The sequence below is a fragment of the Apteryx rowi genome, unplaced genomic scaffold, assembly GCF_003343035.1.
Source record: "Apteryx rowi isolate R43461 unplaced genomic scaffold, aptRow1 scaffold_69, whole genome shotgun sequence".
In the NCBI taxonomy this organism is placed as follows: Eukaryota; Metazoa; Chordata; class Aves; order Apterygiformes; family Apterygidae; genus Apteryx; species Apteryx rowi.
This window is the reverse complement of record NW_020450971.1, coordinates 191,103-208,704: the sequence shown is the minus strand read 5'-3', so window position 1 is coordinate 208,704 and position 17,602 is coordinate 191,103. Positions and strand designations below refer to the sequence as shown.

Here is a 17,602-nt window from a genome sequence, read left to right as displayed (position 1 = left end):
GAAACTTGGTATTAAAAGAGAGAGGCTGCCGTGCAGTGTAGGGTTTGGAGAATGGGGCACAGAGAGGAAATTCACTAGCTTGAATGCTTGCTCTGGGCTGGCTTCCTTCGGTGCCATCACATGCACAAAGATTTTGGTGCTTTAGTCTGAAATAGAATGGAAAATTGACAGCTGAGAAGGAAAAACACAGTTGCTCTGTTGAACAGGTCATGTCAGCTGGGGATACTTTGGGGACAACGTGCTGCAAAGAAAGTCTGCAAGGGAGCTTTCAGTTTAGGAAACAAATAATATTTACATGCCCTGCCTGTGGCACTGGAAACAAAACCTCCTTGCCAGTAAGAAATTCAGCCCTGCCCTCCTGGCCCCACCTGCGCCTGGGGGAGGGATCGTGCTATAAAAGGCTCCAGGCAGTGAACAGAGATGCACAGCAATCTGGGGCTCTCCAGGGAATCCTCTCACTCTGGTGGTGACCATGGGAAAGAAAGTGGCTGTTGTGCTGGCTGGCTGTGGTGTGTACGATGGGAGTGAGATCCACGAGTCTTCTGCTGTGCTGGTGCATCTCAGCAGGGAGGGGGCACAGGTAAGAGGCACCCTGGCAGGTTGCTGCCCCATCTGCGGCTCCTTTTGCCCTGCTCTGCTTTTCACTCTCTCTTTCTCTCTCTTGCAGAAGATACTCTGCTCTAAGGATCTTTGCAGCTTACTGGACAAATCACAAGCTCCCCATTGCTGCTGGCCTCACTGCAGAGCATAAGTAATCAGAGTCAAAGTGAAGGGCACAGTGCAGGAGCCGCTACAGTGAGCGTGGAGAACTCCCTGGTCTTTGCTCTCACAGCTTTRCTCTACAGAGGGATTGGCTGGGTGCTCCGTGTTGAGTGTATTCAAGCTGTGAAGCAAACTTTCCTAAACACATTCTCTATTCTTTTTGGCTGACACTTCCTCTTTTCTGCTTTGGTATTTCTGTTTAAAAAGCTATTACTGTTTTGGGCTTTTTGAAATACACCTTTTTAAAGCCTAGAAGGCTAGAATAGAAGATAGATGAGTTCTTGTGAGTTAAACTGCAATAGGGTTAAAAAAGGCAACCCTCAAGCAGCTGCTTAGTGTGCAATTAATCACTACAGCCACTCTGCAAGAGTGGAAGGGGAAGGAGAGAAGCCATGTGTAACATTATCCTGAGCTCTGAACCACCCACAAATCTGGGCCAGAGCCTTTCTCCTGGAAATCGGTGTTGCTCCACTGACTACAAAGGTGCAGTGGTGATTTACATGCTCTGCAGAGCCAGTCAGCCCAATTCCAAAGTCTTCCAAGCATGTATTCTCAGTTTGGGTTAAAGGTGAGATGTGTACAACCCCTCCTCTACTGTCTGTATTTTTGTCTCTTTTCTTTTTCTCCTGGAGCTTCTGCAGTTGTTCCTCTTCTGCCTTACTTCAAATTGGTAGACACATCCCTTGGATTGCAGGGGACCTCTAGTGGAGGAAACTCAGGCATTTCCTCCCCCTGCCCCTCCTTTTTTTCTTKTTTTCATCCTATTTGCCTAAAGAAACAAAGCTTGCACAATTGCAAAATGCATCACTCATCTGTCTGTTTGCCACTCTCCACCCTTAATTTCTGCATGCCAGCTTGAACTAGGTCTGAAGGAAGGGGAAGCATTTTCCAGGTAATGAAATCCACTGGCCTTTGGGAAAACAGTGGCTGGAGGGAAGAAACTCAAATTGCTGTCTTTGAGGGAGGCTCCGGTTGGACAGCACCTCCTGGGTCATCAGCAGCCTCAGGATGAGTGGCCAATCGGCAGGTGTGAACTAAGCAGTCAGTCAGCACCTGCATGGTGACTGGCCAATCAGCAGGCACAAGCTGACTGGCCAGTCGGCTCTCACATATTGACTGGCCAATCAGCAGGCATGAAAGGACTGGCCGGTCAGCACCCACGTGTAGACTGGCCAATCAGCCCACAGGCCTCCTCAGGTGCAGTGCCCAGCTAGGCATAGGGCTGCGTTGTCCTTCGCTTGGGGGGTAGCTAGGGTAGGGCTGGGGCTGTCACAGTGAAGGTGGTTGTTTGGGACGCAGATGGCAACCTCTACGAAATGAGCTTCATGAATGGCTCTTGGAACACCTTATTCTCCTAGGAGGGGAGGGAGTGGCTTTCCCCTCTCCCCAGATTCAGCCCCCCAAATAAGCAGTGTGGACTAGATTCTTTGCTTTCACCTAATACCCTTGTCCCTGCAAGGTAGGTGCAAGGGTTCCCCATGCAGAAGCTACAAAACTTTCTTTCTCCTCCCAGTGACAATAACCTTCCCCATGCCAGTGTTGGATACAAGTGAGCCTGAGGGTCACTGTGTTCACCAGCAAAGTTCTTTCCTAACAAAGTAACCCGAGCACTTTCATTATCTATGGCCTTGCAACAGTGCCTAGGATATATGCCCAAAGAATAACAGATCTTACCCTCCCTCCCCAGGCAGAGGTTTATGCTCCTGATGTGGACCAGATGCATGTCGTGGACCATGTAAAAGGACAGCCAACTCAGGAGAAGCGCAATGTGCTAGTTGAAAGTGCCAGAATAGCCAGAGGCAACATCAAGGATCTAGCTAAACTGGATGTCAAGGGACTGGATGCCCTAATCATACCAGGTAGGATGGCATTGGGGTCTGCAAGTTCAAGGTTTTAGGCTGGATGATCTCCAGAAGTCCCTTCCAACCTCAGCTATTCTGTGATTTGGTGGAAGGGCTTAGAGTATGCCATAAGCCTTGAATGACATGGGCTTTGTGGCCTGGAGAAGAACCGAGTGGAACCATTGGGGAAGATGACAGTCTGGAGGAAGGAAGGGATTGGAAGGATGGCCATCTTCCATCTGTGCTGGTACTAGTGTGTTTGCTTGGACTTGTATTACAAGAGCACATGGCAATGCAGAAGCTTACTCCCAAGAGGAGAAGGCAGATAACTGTTGACTTCTTATCCTCTGTACCATGTACTTCATTTGTCTCTACTTGATGAAAGGACATACCTATACCATCCCCTCCTACACCAACATGCCTACCCCCTTATTGGGAGAAGGAGAACCTAGGACAGAGAGGGGGTGACTCAAAAGTGGAAAGTTTGATAGGCCTGACAATTACTCTTTGGTGCAAGTATGGCCAAGTGACTTCAGTGTGGATGGACTACCCTGGGAGCAAGGATTAAATGACAAGAAAAAATCTGTAAGCAAGCTCCACCATAATTCTGGAGAGAAKAGCTCATGGGTGACAGAGGGTAATTAACAGAGCATTGATACCTCTCCAGTTCAATTTAGAAGCAACAAAGTTGCTTTGGAGTCTCATCTTCTGACAGTCAGGAGCTGAAAAATACTCAGAGGCTCAAAAAAGCTTAGCTTGTATATTTTAGCTCTTTTGTCAACATTGGACAAATGCTTCCATCCACCAAATCCATTTTAGCATTCTACTGGGTCAATTCTGACATAAAAATTCTGCCCTTGAGTAGTAATCTTCCTGTCTAATCCATTTCCCTTTTCTCAGGTGGCTTTGGAGTGGCTAAAAACCTAAGTACCTGGGCCACCCAAGGGAAGAACTGCATAGTCTCCAAAGAGGTGGAGGACATACTGAAGGCATTCCATGCTGCCAAAAAGCCCATTGGCTTGTGCTGCATTTCCCCAGTATTGGCAGCCAAAATCTTTCCAGGCTGTGAGCTGACTGTGGGTCACGACACAGAATGTGAGAAGTAAGTAATCACAAAGTGCTGATATAAAATCATGTCTTGAACATTGCATGATCACATCCCTCCCCAATGTACGCAGCACCCTGTCTCATGCTTCTCTCAGTCCCAGGGTAGGAAAGACACCAGACCACTGTCTCATGAAGCAGATGCTGGGCAGGATCATGGTTGCGCAACACTTCATAATGTTATGAGAGGGAGGGGCTTAAACTGCCCTTACTCATCCATGAAAGCTGTGAACGAATTCTTCCAGTGGTAGGAAAGGAACTATGCAGGCTCTTGCTGTTTAGCTGGGAAGTAAGGTCATTTGTAGAAAGCTGGTGAAGAAAGCCCAAATGCAAAGTCTGGAGGGGGGCAGGGTTAAGTAGGGAATGTCTACAGTTTTGCGTCAAGGTCTTATTTTTGGCTTTACTTAGGATTTGTAACTTTCTGTAATCTGGAGGTTTTCCTGCTTAGTTCTATAACCCGTGAGAAATTCCTCTGACAAAAAAAAATTTGGATCCTATTGAGCTGGCTTTCTGCCAGGACCATTGATTTCTCTGTAGCAGCTTTGAAGCTGCTGCCATGAGGCACTCATGGGCTTTTCACTCTAGGCCTTCGTCAGATCTTTCTCTGCAATGACAGTTTCTCCACTCAGTGTTTACTCTCTTATTTTTGTAGATGGCCTTATGCAAAGACTGCTGAGACCATGAAGGAGCTCGGTTGCAAGCACGTGAACAAACACGTCACTGAGATTCATGTGGATGTGAAGAACAAGCTGGTGACCACCAGTGCCTTCATGTGTAATGCCCCCATTCATGAGATCTATGACGGTGTTGGAAAAATGGTCAAAGAAGTGGTCAGACTTGCCTGAATGCCACAAAGTCGAAGGATCCAACTCTTCCAGAGTGCAGGCACTGAGCATAAGATAATGTCCTTCCCCCTTTACACCCACAAGTCAATAGGAAAACTGCTACTCAAATGGAGTTCTTTCCCTCACTGAACCATTGCTGGCTGCTGAGGAGGGAGAACAGTGGAGCAATGTAGGCATTGCTGTCTTGCCAAGGACACACCGCTTACTGTACTGACCATAAAATGACAGTAATTGGAGTGTCAATGTACACTGAGCTGACATGCAGTTGCCAGGTCTCCACAGGCCTGAGATACAGGTCTTTGGTTGTGAGTAGCAGAGGAGTCAGTCATGATTGGGCTGACCTGACATATGCATATCATGTGTAAACAGGAATTTGCCCCTTTCTAAGATACTTTTCAAATCTGTCTTTGCTGGTTCAAAGCTCCCCATACACTACCACCTCACAGAATGGATGTATTAATCGCCCAAGGAAGGAACATGATTATGCTATTGAATAAAAGTAGATACTTGCTATGTGTGCTGAATTCTCCTTCACTGAATGACATGCTTTTATCTTTGCCCTGTGCTCTGTATTAGAGGGTGCTCTTAGTGCTACTGGTTGGCCAATGAGTGGGGAGAAAGGTATGGGAAGAAGTCGCCAGTTACAAACCACACTTGTTTTGCTTGGATGCATCAGAACTCAGATTTGGGCATGAATATGGCATCCATTAATGAAAAAGGGAAGTAGGTATTCCGGACTGTTTTTTTTTCTCCATGCTGAAGTGAATAACTAAACCAACATTAGCACTGAAGACTAATGAGGGTGGTTGAACACTAGAACAGGTTACCTGGAGAGGTTGTGAAGTCTCCATCCTTGGAGATATTCAAAACCCGACTTGACATGGTCCTGGGCAATCCACTCTAGCTCACCCTGCTTGAGCAGGGTGTTGGACCAGATAATCTGCAGAGGTCCTTTCCAACATCAACTACTCTGTGATTCCATAATGGAAAAAGGTTATATTCTGTTCTTATGTTAACAGAAGACCTGCTATGATATCATGGGGTATTTAGGAAGCAGCCTTCCATACTACTCCCAAGCAGAAAGAGTCCAGGGCGATGTCTAGGCATCCTAAAGAAAGTGGTACAAGTTCCAGTCTCTTCATTTAGAAAAAAAAATAGTGTGGAAGAAAACTCTGCATTGCAACAGGGACAGACAAGATACCTGTCTAGCTCAAACTTGAATGGCAAGTTGTACACTGTTTTGGGTGATCAGCAATGCTTGGCAAACAAAGGCACTAAAAATAACCCAGTATCACAACAGTTGTTCAGACAACAGGCCAGGCACAGGCTAGAAGGAACCACTCGTCTATGTAATCTGACCATTCTGCAGGAGCTGTAACGAGTACAGTAACTTACATTTGACTGAAACAAGCCTTCTAAGAGGATCCAGTCTTGACTTGAAGACACTGCTTATACCATTTGATAACTCATTCCCACAGTTAATCAACATCATTTAGAATAAGCCATGTTTTATTTCTCTCTTATAGTTGAAGAGTATACTTCCAGCACCTGAATATTGACAGGTTTGTCTCCATTAGGTTGAAGAGCCATTTAGATGGTAGCTGGTATGTTCTTGTTATACAGGTTATTATTCAAGTAGCATTATATAATCTTTACAGACTGAGCTGTTCAATTCTTTAAGTATAAGACATTTTTTTCTAAGCCAGCAACTATCATCTGTCACTCTTGTAAGCAAACTCTTCAGGCTTTTAAATCCTTTTCAAACCACTGGCACATTTTTGCACTCTTATCAACATGGCAAGATCCTTCAAGACTCCACCGAGGACCAGAGTGGGAAGGAATTTATCCACATGCTGCAGTGGTACTGCAAAGAGGGGCACCAATATTTATGGGAGGGACAGAATAGCCCAGAGTAGCGTAAACCACCACTTTTACCCAGGTTTCTTATGAAAATTGAACTTATCCAATCACTCTTCTCTGTGGTACTTTTTTCCACTGGTCCACCTAACAATCATTTTCAACCCACTGGCTGTCCTCCATAAGGTTTGCAAAGGTGTAAAAGCTTCCAAGATATAAAGCATCAGCCAGTCTGGGGAGAGCAGCTGCTAGGGAGAGAAGGGAAAGCGCTTACCAGCACAAAAATCCTGTTGACTGTTCCCTTGGTCCTTAGAGAATCCCTCTCAGAGAACTGTGGTGAGTAACCCGACCTCAGAACAACATTCAATTTGAATGTGCATTTTATTAGGCAGGAAGCACAAATGAGTGGTAGGCCTCATTACATCTCCTGGCCTTAGAGCTGCAGATTTTTTTCCCATACTGCTTCTTCTGAAGGGGGATCCAAAGCCTAGGACATACATTACCTTGCCTTACAGAAAGCAAGTGCATCCAATTCCTTGAACTGTCCTTTGCACAGATGCAGGAGTTCAGGAAAGGTACAGAAGTTTCTGACATCAGTACTAACTTCTGAGAGTTATACAGGGTTTTCTGAGAGTAAAGAGCATTTTGACTAACTTATCAGATAGGCTGAAAAGCAACAGGTTGTAATTACAAGAGGGAGAATTCCAGGCACTAGCTGGAGAATTTGAACCAATCTCAGACTTTAGAACCAACCCACACAGACACAGAGCTAGTAACAACACTGTTTACTGGGATGTGGAAAACTGCTTGCAATAGCAGAGCACAAAAATTGACCCCAGAGATAAAACATTAACAATATCTTGCCTAGGAAAGTCAATAAACTGAGTAAAACCCACAAAAGCTAAGGAAACTGGAGAAAAGTGCCATTTCTACCTGTTGTTTACAATGGAATAGGAGAAAAAAAACCCATCATGTAGTTATGGGTCAGTCAGAGTCAGGATCCACAGGAACTCCTGTTTATTCACTTGCCCATCTCCATCCAAATCTGCTTCGTCAATCATTTCCTGTGGGATAGCAAAGATTTGGAGACCAGCTTAGGTGGGCTCTGAGAGGGTGGAGATCCAGAAAGCCTGAACACCTCTTAAGGTTTCAGGCAAGGCTTCAGTTTAATACCAAGTGAGACAGAGACCTTGCATTAGACTTTAGCACTTAGACACATGATGGAGATTAGAGAGGAGGCAGGTTTACAAACCAGAGCAGCAGTGGTGAGTCGTTCCTTGCAAAGCAACACAGAGCAGTCCCCCTACTAACGATCCCTGAACTAAGGCACACCTCTCCCTCCCTGAGCAGAGCACAGGAGGAACGCGCTTGTACTTCACAAACCTGCAGTTCCTCATCCGTGATGTCCTCCCTAACCTCAACAGCCACCAGCTTGAGTTTCTCAAAGGAGATCTTGCCGGTGCCATCATGATCAAATAGCTTGAAAGCTTTCAGGATCTCCTCTTTCGAACATGGTTCCGCCTTAGCAAGGAAATGAAAAATGCCACCACGCAAGCATGACATCATACCGCTCTACAATCCCTAGTCAAGCACTTTAGCCAGGAAACATTTGGAATCAAGACATCCTTTTGGGGAAAGCATGGCCATAGCAGAGAGTTATTTACCACTGCTATTTCACATTTGCTTTTTTTTTTTTTTCCTCCATATTACTACATATTAAAGGAAAAACTCCAAGCGAAGTTGTTTGAACAGCATGGGAATTTGGCTGGGAATATCCTGACCACGCTTTGTCAGGAAGAGGCGGATTAGCAGAACTACTGGAGGAGGAAGCAATTGCCAAAATGATCCAATGGCTACAGCGATATTTTACTTCAAAAGTGAGCCTGCCTGTGCTCCAGCCCTTACTCACCTTGCACACAGGCAATGCATATACAAGCTTGCATTTAGGTGTGGGCTTTGACTGAACTCCAGAGCATTACTAGGGGGAAAACTTGGATCTACACTTACCTCTTAGCATGAGTCCAAGCATGGTCCACACCCCGGTTAACTATAATGGCAGTGACAAGGGAACGGCCACACCAGATATGCCCCAGTTACCTCCTGTGCATTCCACAGAGCCTTGCAATGAATCACAAGGATGACAGAGGCAGGACCAGGTGAGCTGGTGCTCTTCTAAAATGGCCTTTGTCTATGTGCAGTCAGGACTGGAAGATACAGAGGTGTCTGAGCCACAGGAATCTCAGAATGAGGGATGTGGATGAGGAAACATGAATCAGAGAGCTGATATCAAACAGCAGCCCTTAGGACACTTCACAAACTTGAGTGGCTTTTGCTTGCAGGAGGTGCTGACAGTGTCAGCGGGTTTTGAGGAATGATTTCTGTGGATGGTGAATTGTTCATGTTCATCTGATGTATGACATTTGTTTACCGCTGTCTTAACAAAATAAAAAACCTTGTGACTATAGGCACAGTACTGAAATTTCATGTGAAAAGGTTTAAGGAAGGAAAGGGGGCAGCATCAATCCACATGGTACGTTGGCCTTTGCAGTAGTTTGAATGCTAAAAGGCGGATCCTTTCCTGGATTGTTCTGAGGCCTTCAGGCTCCCAGTGAAGATCCCAGGTGCTCTGTGTGCTCAGCACACTCCAGAACGGGGAGGAGCTGTCTGCTGAAACGTAGCTGAGCTCTAGCTGAGCTAGCCATCCTGCTCCCTATATAGTCCAAGTAAAGAGACAGGAGGGCTAAGCACCCTTGGACAGAAATGACTCAAAGTTTATCTTCCCTGACCCATCCTCATCAACTTCGGAGGCAGGTGATGACTCAGAAAATGGTATGTGAACCTGTCTGCTCACAAAGACCGAGATTCCCCTTGCCTAATTTTACAGTGCAGGTACCCACAATAGATCGGGTCACTCTGGCTCCCTGCAGGGGAGAAACAGGAGTTTATCAGTTTCATCCGAGCTCTTTACTTGGACTATATAGGGAGCAGGATGGCTAGCTCAGCACACTCCAGAACGGGGAGGAGCTGTCTGCTGAAACGTAGCTCGAGCAATGAATTGGGGCCCATGCTAACAGGCTGCACAGGTCCATGAGACTATCCTTGATGACCAAACCTGCTTAAGAAGTTTCATACCCCACAGTCCTGCTCCAGATGCTCATTTTTTGCCCTTATATTGCAGTTTAGCACCCTACTTTTTTTACCTGGCCACAGAGTAAAAGATGTTGCTGAAATTAGACTACTATCTCAGCTCATTTTAGAGATTCAGGTTGCTACTTTTCAAGGCACATCTCTAGCAGCAATACTTGTGTGCTGCATGACCCCCCTCTGCCATTCCCATCTGCTCCTTCTACTCCCCTGCTGGAAGGCAATGCACCTCCCTCCTGAAAGTTTAAAAAATATTTATTTAAGATTATTTTAAATAAATATTTATTTTTCTATTAGGGTTATTTTTAACCCAGACCACTTCCCCCACGCAATTTTCCTCTGTGCTTCCACAGTCAACTAACGGGAGCTGGGGGGAGGCACACAGGAAAAAACAGAAGAGGGTAGGATCTGTGCTAACTGATATGGCACCTCAGTGCAGATGAGAGCTGACTCAACTCCCTTCTCCATGTGAAGGGGAAGGAATTGTGCAGATGACTGAGCAGAGGAGGAAGGAAGGGGTTTACAAAATACAGACTAAGCTACTCATCCACCACTGTGTCTCTATAGACCATGGTTCTGTAGTTGTCTAACTTCAGTAGCATGAGATTGTAGAAAGTTCAGGGAAGAACTGTAGGCATGGGCCAATGACAAGGAAGGCTTCAGTCCCTCCAAAGAAAACCTGGCTAAAAAGTTGGCACGATCACTGCTGGCTGCATAACGACTTGGAATTCAGGCAGCAAAGTCTGTTAGCACAGCAAGGCATCCAAAAGCAATGGATGGCAAACACTTAATTGCTTCGTGACAGCAACACAGCAGCATTTATCAGGCCCTTGTAAATGATTAGCTCTATTTGCAACAGTTACGCTTACAGCCTGTCGTTTGTGTTTGACTACAGCAATTCAAGTTCCAAGCGCAACTACGGTCATGAAGCAACGGTGTCATTTCTCCCAGCCTGAGGGGATCCACGATTCTGACCCGGGTTACTCATACTGTACAAACACATCTCTAAGAGCGGCAGGCTGAACGGCCATGCTTCAAGTACCACCACGGTAGGAAAGCAGGGGATCCCTAGGTATCTAGCTGAGACTAGCGGTCCTTGTTCCTGACCAGAGTTTCTTCTCCAAAGGAGGCGCGTGGTAGAAGCAAGGCAGCTGTGCGGGGCTTCATGGTGGAAAAGAGCCAAGAGTTACCGCACCCCCGAGGGCAGATACCGTTTGCTTTACTTCTGCCGCCCTGGGAGTGCTCCTCCGTGAACACACTGCGGATTTACAGTTCCTTGCCTTCAGGTCCTTGACGTCCATCTGTCCCGAGCCATCGGGGTCGAGCAAGTCAAAGGCTTCTCGCAGCTGCTGCTTCTGCCCTTCGCTGAGGGGGATGGCGGGTGGGGGTCTCTTCCCCTGGGCCCGCGCCGCCGGCGCCTTCCGCGGAGCAGCCGCGGCGCTGCGGGAGGAACTGCCGCGGGGCTCCCACGGGAGGGCAGGGCCGCGCCCGGCGCCTCCTCCCGCCGCCCCTGCCGGCTGCCCGCTCCGCTCCGCTCCGCTCCCCTCAGAGACGCCTCAGGCGGGGCGGGGCGGGGCGGGGCGGGCCAGGCCCGGCTCCCGCTCCCCCCGCGCCGCGGGGCGGGGGAGGGGACGAGGGGGGCAGGACGGGCCCCGCCGCGGCTCTCACCATCCCGCCGCCGGCCGCTGCCCCGCCGCGCGGTGCTATGGCAACCAGGCCTCTCATTGGCTAGCGCTCCTGCTCCTCAGGAGGAAGCCGCGAGCCGATTGGCCGAAGCGCTCGCTCGCTCCCGCCCTCCGCGGCAGCCGTTGCCGCCCCGCGGGGAGGGCGTTCCTCCGCCATGAGGAGCGCCTGAGGGCGGGCAGCGCTCGCGGTGCTGCCTGCAGCGGCCTCGGACTTCGTCTCCCCGCGACCTGACAGGCTCTTCCCTCCTCCCCGGGATCTTCCCTTTCGCCTCTGTGGGCCCCCTGCTTCTCTCAGAGACCACCGCTTCTCGGGAACCCTTCCTTTTGGCACCACCTCTTCTCTCCAGGGCCTGAAACCCCTCTGAATTGTCTCTGTGCAGAAGCCCAACGTGCTGGTTCTGTCTCACATTTCTATTTATTGGGGCATTCAGGATCTGACACTTCTCCTTAGTCCCGCTATTACCAGAATTTACTGGCTGCAACTAACATGTTTGTGCTTGAGGGTTCAATTTCAAATAATCACTCCTCACATGTATCTGCCCCCTGTCAGCATTTGCAATAAGCTCTTTTTTTCCCCCCACCTATAACAGCTTTGTGCCTATTTTTTTTTCTGTGGAGAGACAGTGATGAAGGCGCTGGTTTTTAATTGAGACTAGTACTCCCGGCTTCCTGTGCCACAGTCTGAGCATACGAGCACAAATATGAGGTAGGAACCCATCTGCTTTTCGCACCTCAGGCCAATTGCAAACACTTTGACAAGGGAGTAAGAGACACATAATACTGCAACGAATATGAAACGAGGTAGTCCATCAGCCAAGAGACAGTGTTAGCATACTTCCTCCCAGGAATAGGCTTTCACTGAAGCTTACCACTTTTGAAATAATAAACAGAAACCTTGCAAGCCCCCCAACCTTGGAAAAAAATACAAGCAGAGCCTGCACATTACCAGAGAACTAAAGCATTAGTCAAAGCCCCCCACAATTAGGCTTTGCCAGTTGAGTACCTTTGCTCAGAAGCATGCAGCCCCATACCCCACCTGTTGTCATTTGGTTCTTGGGTGCAAGGAGAGCACCRAGCAAGTCTCAAACTTAATGCTTCAGCCAGCAAAATTGCTGTACCCTTCAGCTGCTCCTCCCATAAACAGCACTGGATCTCAGCCAGAGAGGGGACATAATACACATCCAGATCTGTTTGTCTTATCCCAAGTTGCAGGGCTGTGAATCCTGCAACTCTGTTGAAAAAAAAAAAGTTAGTGCTCCTTAGGATTCATGCAATAAATTATTTTAAAACAGACTGGCCCCATTCTAGAGGTTTACTCCTAGAGAAAGATGGAGTGATGCACAAAATTCCTTGCATGGTTGCCAGTAACTAACTCAGTTTAAGATCCATACATCATTATCCTACATTTGGAATTTGTGATGAGGCCTTCAAAACTAAAATCCCAACTACCCTGCCTGGATATCTGAAAATAGTGCAGCAAGCTGAATATTATTTCTGAAAGAGTGAGTGATCCACATCATGCATGTTTTGAAGAGAAGCATTAGAGGTTGACCATCAGTGACGAACTTCTGCATAATGTACTGCAGTTGTTAGGTAAAATGAAGCTTAAGATAAAGATCAGGAAACAGATTTCTGCACAGCAGAATTTATCAAAACCATGAACCATGCAGCATCAGCAGAAGACTGAGGTAGACTGGATAAAGGAGTGGAGAATGTACAGAAAGCAACAACTGTACATTAACTGATAAATTAAGTAATCGGAGCCTTTTATGTGCAATTTATCACTTACTATTTCTCTACATATGTCTTGTGCTAAAATTAGAAATCTGTTTTTACTTTCTAAATAGTTTTTTGTAACATGGGTATTTTACCACATGGGGGCACAACACATTGCAAGAATCTTTTCTACCCCGCAGTGGTTCTTCTGATTTACACACAATGCCAAAGCAAACACAAGGGATTTCTTTTTTAATATGAGAAAAGGGCTTTAATTGAATTTGGCCTATACCACTGCTGTATTCACTTATAATTTACTCTGATGTTTAGTTTAGTCTTATACATTTCCCATGTTCACGAGTTGTGGACGTAAGCTAAATGTTTGGTGGCTGCACTGGGAAAAAGGCAGATACTAACTCTGAAAAGCAAAGCAATAGATTAGATTTTTGAGTCAAGGAGAGGCTACAGTTTCTGGAAAGGAAGAATCTCTCTTTCCTTTGCCTGAGAGTAGAGAGAGAGGAATCTAGAGGGATTACTGAAACAAACAGAAGTAGCAGAAAGACATGGGAGTTTGTTTCCTTCCAACACAAGGAAAGGGCCACCCCTCAATTACACCCTTACCTCAGATAGATGCCACTTCAAAGACAGAGTATACTGTAGCCGCTGCTTCTGTAGTGAAATGTTTCGTAACTAGAACCCTTCTGAAGACTATGTAAAAGTTGAAACTCTTATTAAAAAAAAGTATCTGGAAGAATTGTTTTATTGTTTGCCAGCAAATCAGAGTGAATGCTGCACCAGCTGACTTGTTCGTATTTTTGCATACTTCTTTCCACAACTCTGATGGCTTAAAATAAGAAACTTTATTTTAAATACAAGCCTACATTTGAAGCCACTGAATATTACCCCAAACATACAGAGCTCTAATCATCAGAACTGGTAACTTTCCTTTATTTGCAGAAATTTCTTCAAACTTGTGAATTGAATAGCAGTAAATTAAGTTGTACCAGTCTATCTACTTACTTTTTCAGTTTAAAGAACATATTAAAAAAAGGGAAGGGAATAATCTCCATAAGACAGAGTAAAAAAAGCTGATCCCTGCAAATACATCATATAAAGAATTTACTGTAGCTGGGTCCAAACCAAGACATTAGACCAAAATACCACTTCAACTGGTGGGAAATACAGGTTTACACTATTTGGTTTTAAGACCTCTCTTAACCAAACCATAAGCATTTGACACATGGATTTTAGTCAAATAAGAATCTGAATACTGTCACTGAAAGTGTGATTTGTGTATCTAAATCATAACAGTGTAAAATCTTACAAGCACAAACAAGCAACCATGTAAACAGTTTAGCAGTTGGTAACTGTACACAGACATGAATTTAAGATCATCGACTTGAAAAAAAAATATTGACCTAACTTATTTGTTATCTCAAAAGAAATAAAAGACTGGAAAAAAGTGAGGCACCTACCAAATGTATACGCACATGTGCAAAAATAAATAAAATTCAGTTTCAGTAAAGGCTGGTCTTCTTCATGATCCGCAAGAATTCTTGCTCATTCACTTCCCCATCCCCATCTCTATCTGCTTCATCAATCATTTCCTGAAAGACATTTGTATTCAGAAATTAGGTTAGATCCACTCATACTGGAAGGGAAGACAGTTTTAGCTCAATGTGAGACCTACCATGCTACAAAGCATTTACTAAATCAAATATTAATATGTTCATATATAAGATATACATACATATATATATACACACACACTTATGAGTATATATAATGAGTTGTATTATAGGATCTGTCCTAGGAGAAACAAAATGCTTGGAATAGAGTCATTCCTTTTACATCACCCTAACTTCATAACACCGCGATTCTACTGACACTGTGACAGTTACTGTGATATAGTTCGGGCAGCCATATATGCTTAACCCATCTTTAGCCTTAGAATGTATTTCACAGTCAAAAATTGAGAGATGTTCTTCTATTTCTTCTGGGGTAAAGGGGAGATTTTCGTAACAGCTCAAGCGTAAAGATCCCTTGGGATGCTAGAGGACAGCATCTAAAGCTAAGACACTGCTGCCTCTACCTAAAAGCTCATTGACTCCGAAAGGGCTTCCTTCCCCCACTTAGACACAAATTCCCATTCCTTATTTTTGCTAGCTCTAGGGCTCAGCAAACCAGTCAGAAAGATGGTTCAGCGCTCTAAACAGAAGGAAGATTAGATTCAGTAACTGTTTATATAGATTTTAGAATAATGTAAATATGAAACCAAGTAATGCATGCATATTCAGTGTCTGCCTTCATATTTAATGGACTCACTGTACTCTGGACTTTACTATGTCCGCTATACACAAAGGCGGTCACTGTGTGTTCATGCATGATATGGTTTCAGATTTATGCTGTACCAAGTACAAACCTGCAGCTCTTCATCTGTGAGATTTTCCCCCAGTTCCTTGGCTACGCGTTTGAGGTTTTTGAAAGAGATTTTGCCAGTTTCATCGTCATCAAAGAGTTTGAAAGCTTTGAGAATCTCCTCTTTGGAATCTTTTTCGGCCTTAAGGAGGTAAACATAAGTTTAGTGGGGGAAAAAATGGTTATGTTGTAGGTAACACCCAAAATAAAGACTGCAGCTATAAAATACCAACATTAGAAAGAAAAAAAATAAAAAGACACACCCACACACCACACACACCCACACACACCCACACACAAATCCCCAAGAAACTCACTTAAGAGTAAATTTAAAGAAGCCCAACAAGCAGGAAGCATATGCATAAAAACTGAAGGAAGTCAGGGAACCTTAACTCTGCTCACACAGCAGTGCCTCTTGAACCTCAGGGTTTCAGGGGGATTTTTTTTTTTTCCTCCTATCTAGAAACATTTCTCAGGGATTTCAGCATCCTCCACTGTTAAATATTTATTTTTACTTGATATATTCTATGATTTTTAAAAGCTCAGGTTTCATCTGTAATTATTTTATAAACTTAGGAAAAGAAAACACAGAGTACATTGCTGCACTTTCATCCACGTAATGTGTGAAAACTCCTGACAGCTTTCTGCAGGCCAGAGCTGTTTTTCATCCGTGTTAAAAATCTTGATTCCAGTGTTCTTCCCTTTTCACACACACAAAACTAGCTGTTAAAGAAGCTTATTAATGATATCATTCTTTCAACCTTAACTTGAAAAATGTGATAGGGTAGTCCCCATCTTGCAGGTATAAGTTTTACATATTTTGTTGCCAAGACTAAGACAGTGCCTTTAGCTACCACTAAACCAAAGGAGATGAAAGATACTCAACCATTTTCAAAATTGCTTCCACTTTGACTTTCAAAATTTATATACCATTTTCTGTGTCATCACCACCAAGAAGTCATTGAAACTGATTTTTCCTGTTCCTTCCTTATCAATATCTGATATCATTTTCTTGATCTCTTCTTTTTTTGGTTCAAACCCTAGAGCTCTCATGGCTACCTGCAAGGACAAAGAAATTATAAGCTATACAAAATTGTAAAGAAGATGACAGAATGAAAAAAAAATACCCTCAAAAAAAGCTACTCTAATAAAGAGGCTTTCATCATACCTGCAACTCCGCAGAATTTTAACAGTTTTTAATCTGATGGCACAAAGATGGAAGCCCTTAAGCTTGTAGACCACAATGAACTTAAACCAGTTCATTTTTCATTCTAGTAACAAGACTTATTTCAATGAATGTACGGAAAACAGGAAGCAAACACTCCACACCTCTTCAAGACAACACTCCTACAAGCAGCATATCCAAGGATGCCTTCACTTGTGCACACCCACATGCTTTACTTTTTCCTTCTCTGATGAACAGGCAAATGACCACCAAAAAATCATTTATCCTCCTCCCTATTGCCTTAAGCAATGTGGGCATCCAATTTGCAAATAGAAAGGGCAAATTCTGAAAGCTAAAGAGTTCTAGTTTATTGATTATTATTCTTCCCAGAGCAAAGGGGTGGGGAGACATAGAAGATATTCCGCAACATCTAAAGCCAGGAAAATGAATAGCATTGGTGTATTCTATAGCTTGGCTAACCTAATTTCTAAAGTATGCAATCCTCAACAACAATTAGCAGAAAAAAAGCCTTTTTTCTTAATATGCAGAAAACCTTTCTGTTTTACTAACATGGAAGGAGATAACGGGGAAAATACAGAACAAAGTGTTTTTGCCAGCCTGGTTCTAGAGACACCTGACACGGCAGTAAGGAGTTATAATCAAAGAGAAACGTGCCTATCTGTTGCAAGATGTTATGTTGGAAAAACATTTTTTTTCTTTCTTTTCCTGTTTAACATCATTTAGGTGCAATGGCCCTTTTACTTTATGACCCGAGTTCAAGTGTACTTTTAGCACTAGGAAATCCTTGCCTTTAACTCCTTAACATCTATGTTCCCGGTGCCGTCTGTGTCAAACAGGTCAAAAGCCTCCCGGATCTCCTGCTTCTGGTCCTCAGTGAGCTCCAGCTTGGGACTGGCTTTCTTCCTCTGGGACGTGGCTCCCAGCGAGGGCTTCTTAAAGCTGGAGGCCTTGGCACAGCGACACAAGAGCAAAGGGGGATCAGGCGGACGCACCACCGCGGTAAGGGCGGCTCAGGCCCGCAGGACAGCGGCCGCCTCAGCCCCC

At 44.9% G+C, this 17,602-nt stretch overlaps 2 protein-coding genes across 2 annotated transcripts; one reads left to right on the top strand and one right to left on the bottom strand.

The window, feature by feature from the left end:
* Positions 1 to 420: 420 nt before the first annotated feature.
* LOC112975796 (glutamine amidotransferase-like class 1 domain-containing protein 3A, mitochondrial) lies at positions 421 to 4,563 on the top strand. The gene is given in 5 exon segments (XM_026086329.1): positions 421 to 440; positions 442 to 580; positions 2,450 to 2,621; positions 3,504 to 3,705; positions 4,360 to 4,563. Coding segments are annotated over 5 exon segments (726 nt in total). The 3' UTR covers positions 4,553 to 4,563.
* Positions 4,564 to 7,287: 2,724 nt separating this feature from the next.
* On the bottom strand, positions 7,288 to 17,520 carry LOC112975810 (centrin-1-like). The gene is made up of 7 exons (XM_026086348.1): positions 17,347 to 17,520; positions 16,303 to 16,431; positions 15,377 to 15,514; positions 14,476 to 14,561; positions 10,834 to 10,918; positions 7,793 to 7,981; positions 7,288 to 7,473 (listed from the first exon to the last, which is right to left on the bottom strand). Exons 2-7 carry the CDS (start codon positions 16,423 to 16,425, stop codon positions 7,387 to 7,389), a joined length of 708 nt encoding a protein of 235 aa, XP_025942133.1. The 5' UTR covers positions 16,426 to 16,431; positions 17,347 to 17,520; the 3' UTR covers positions 7,288 to 7,386.
* Between the last annotated feature and the right edge of the window lie 82 nt (positions 17,521 to 17,602).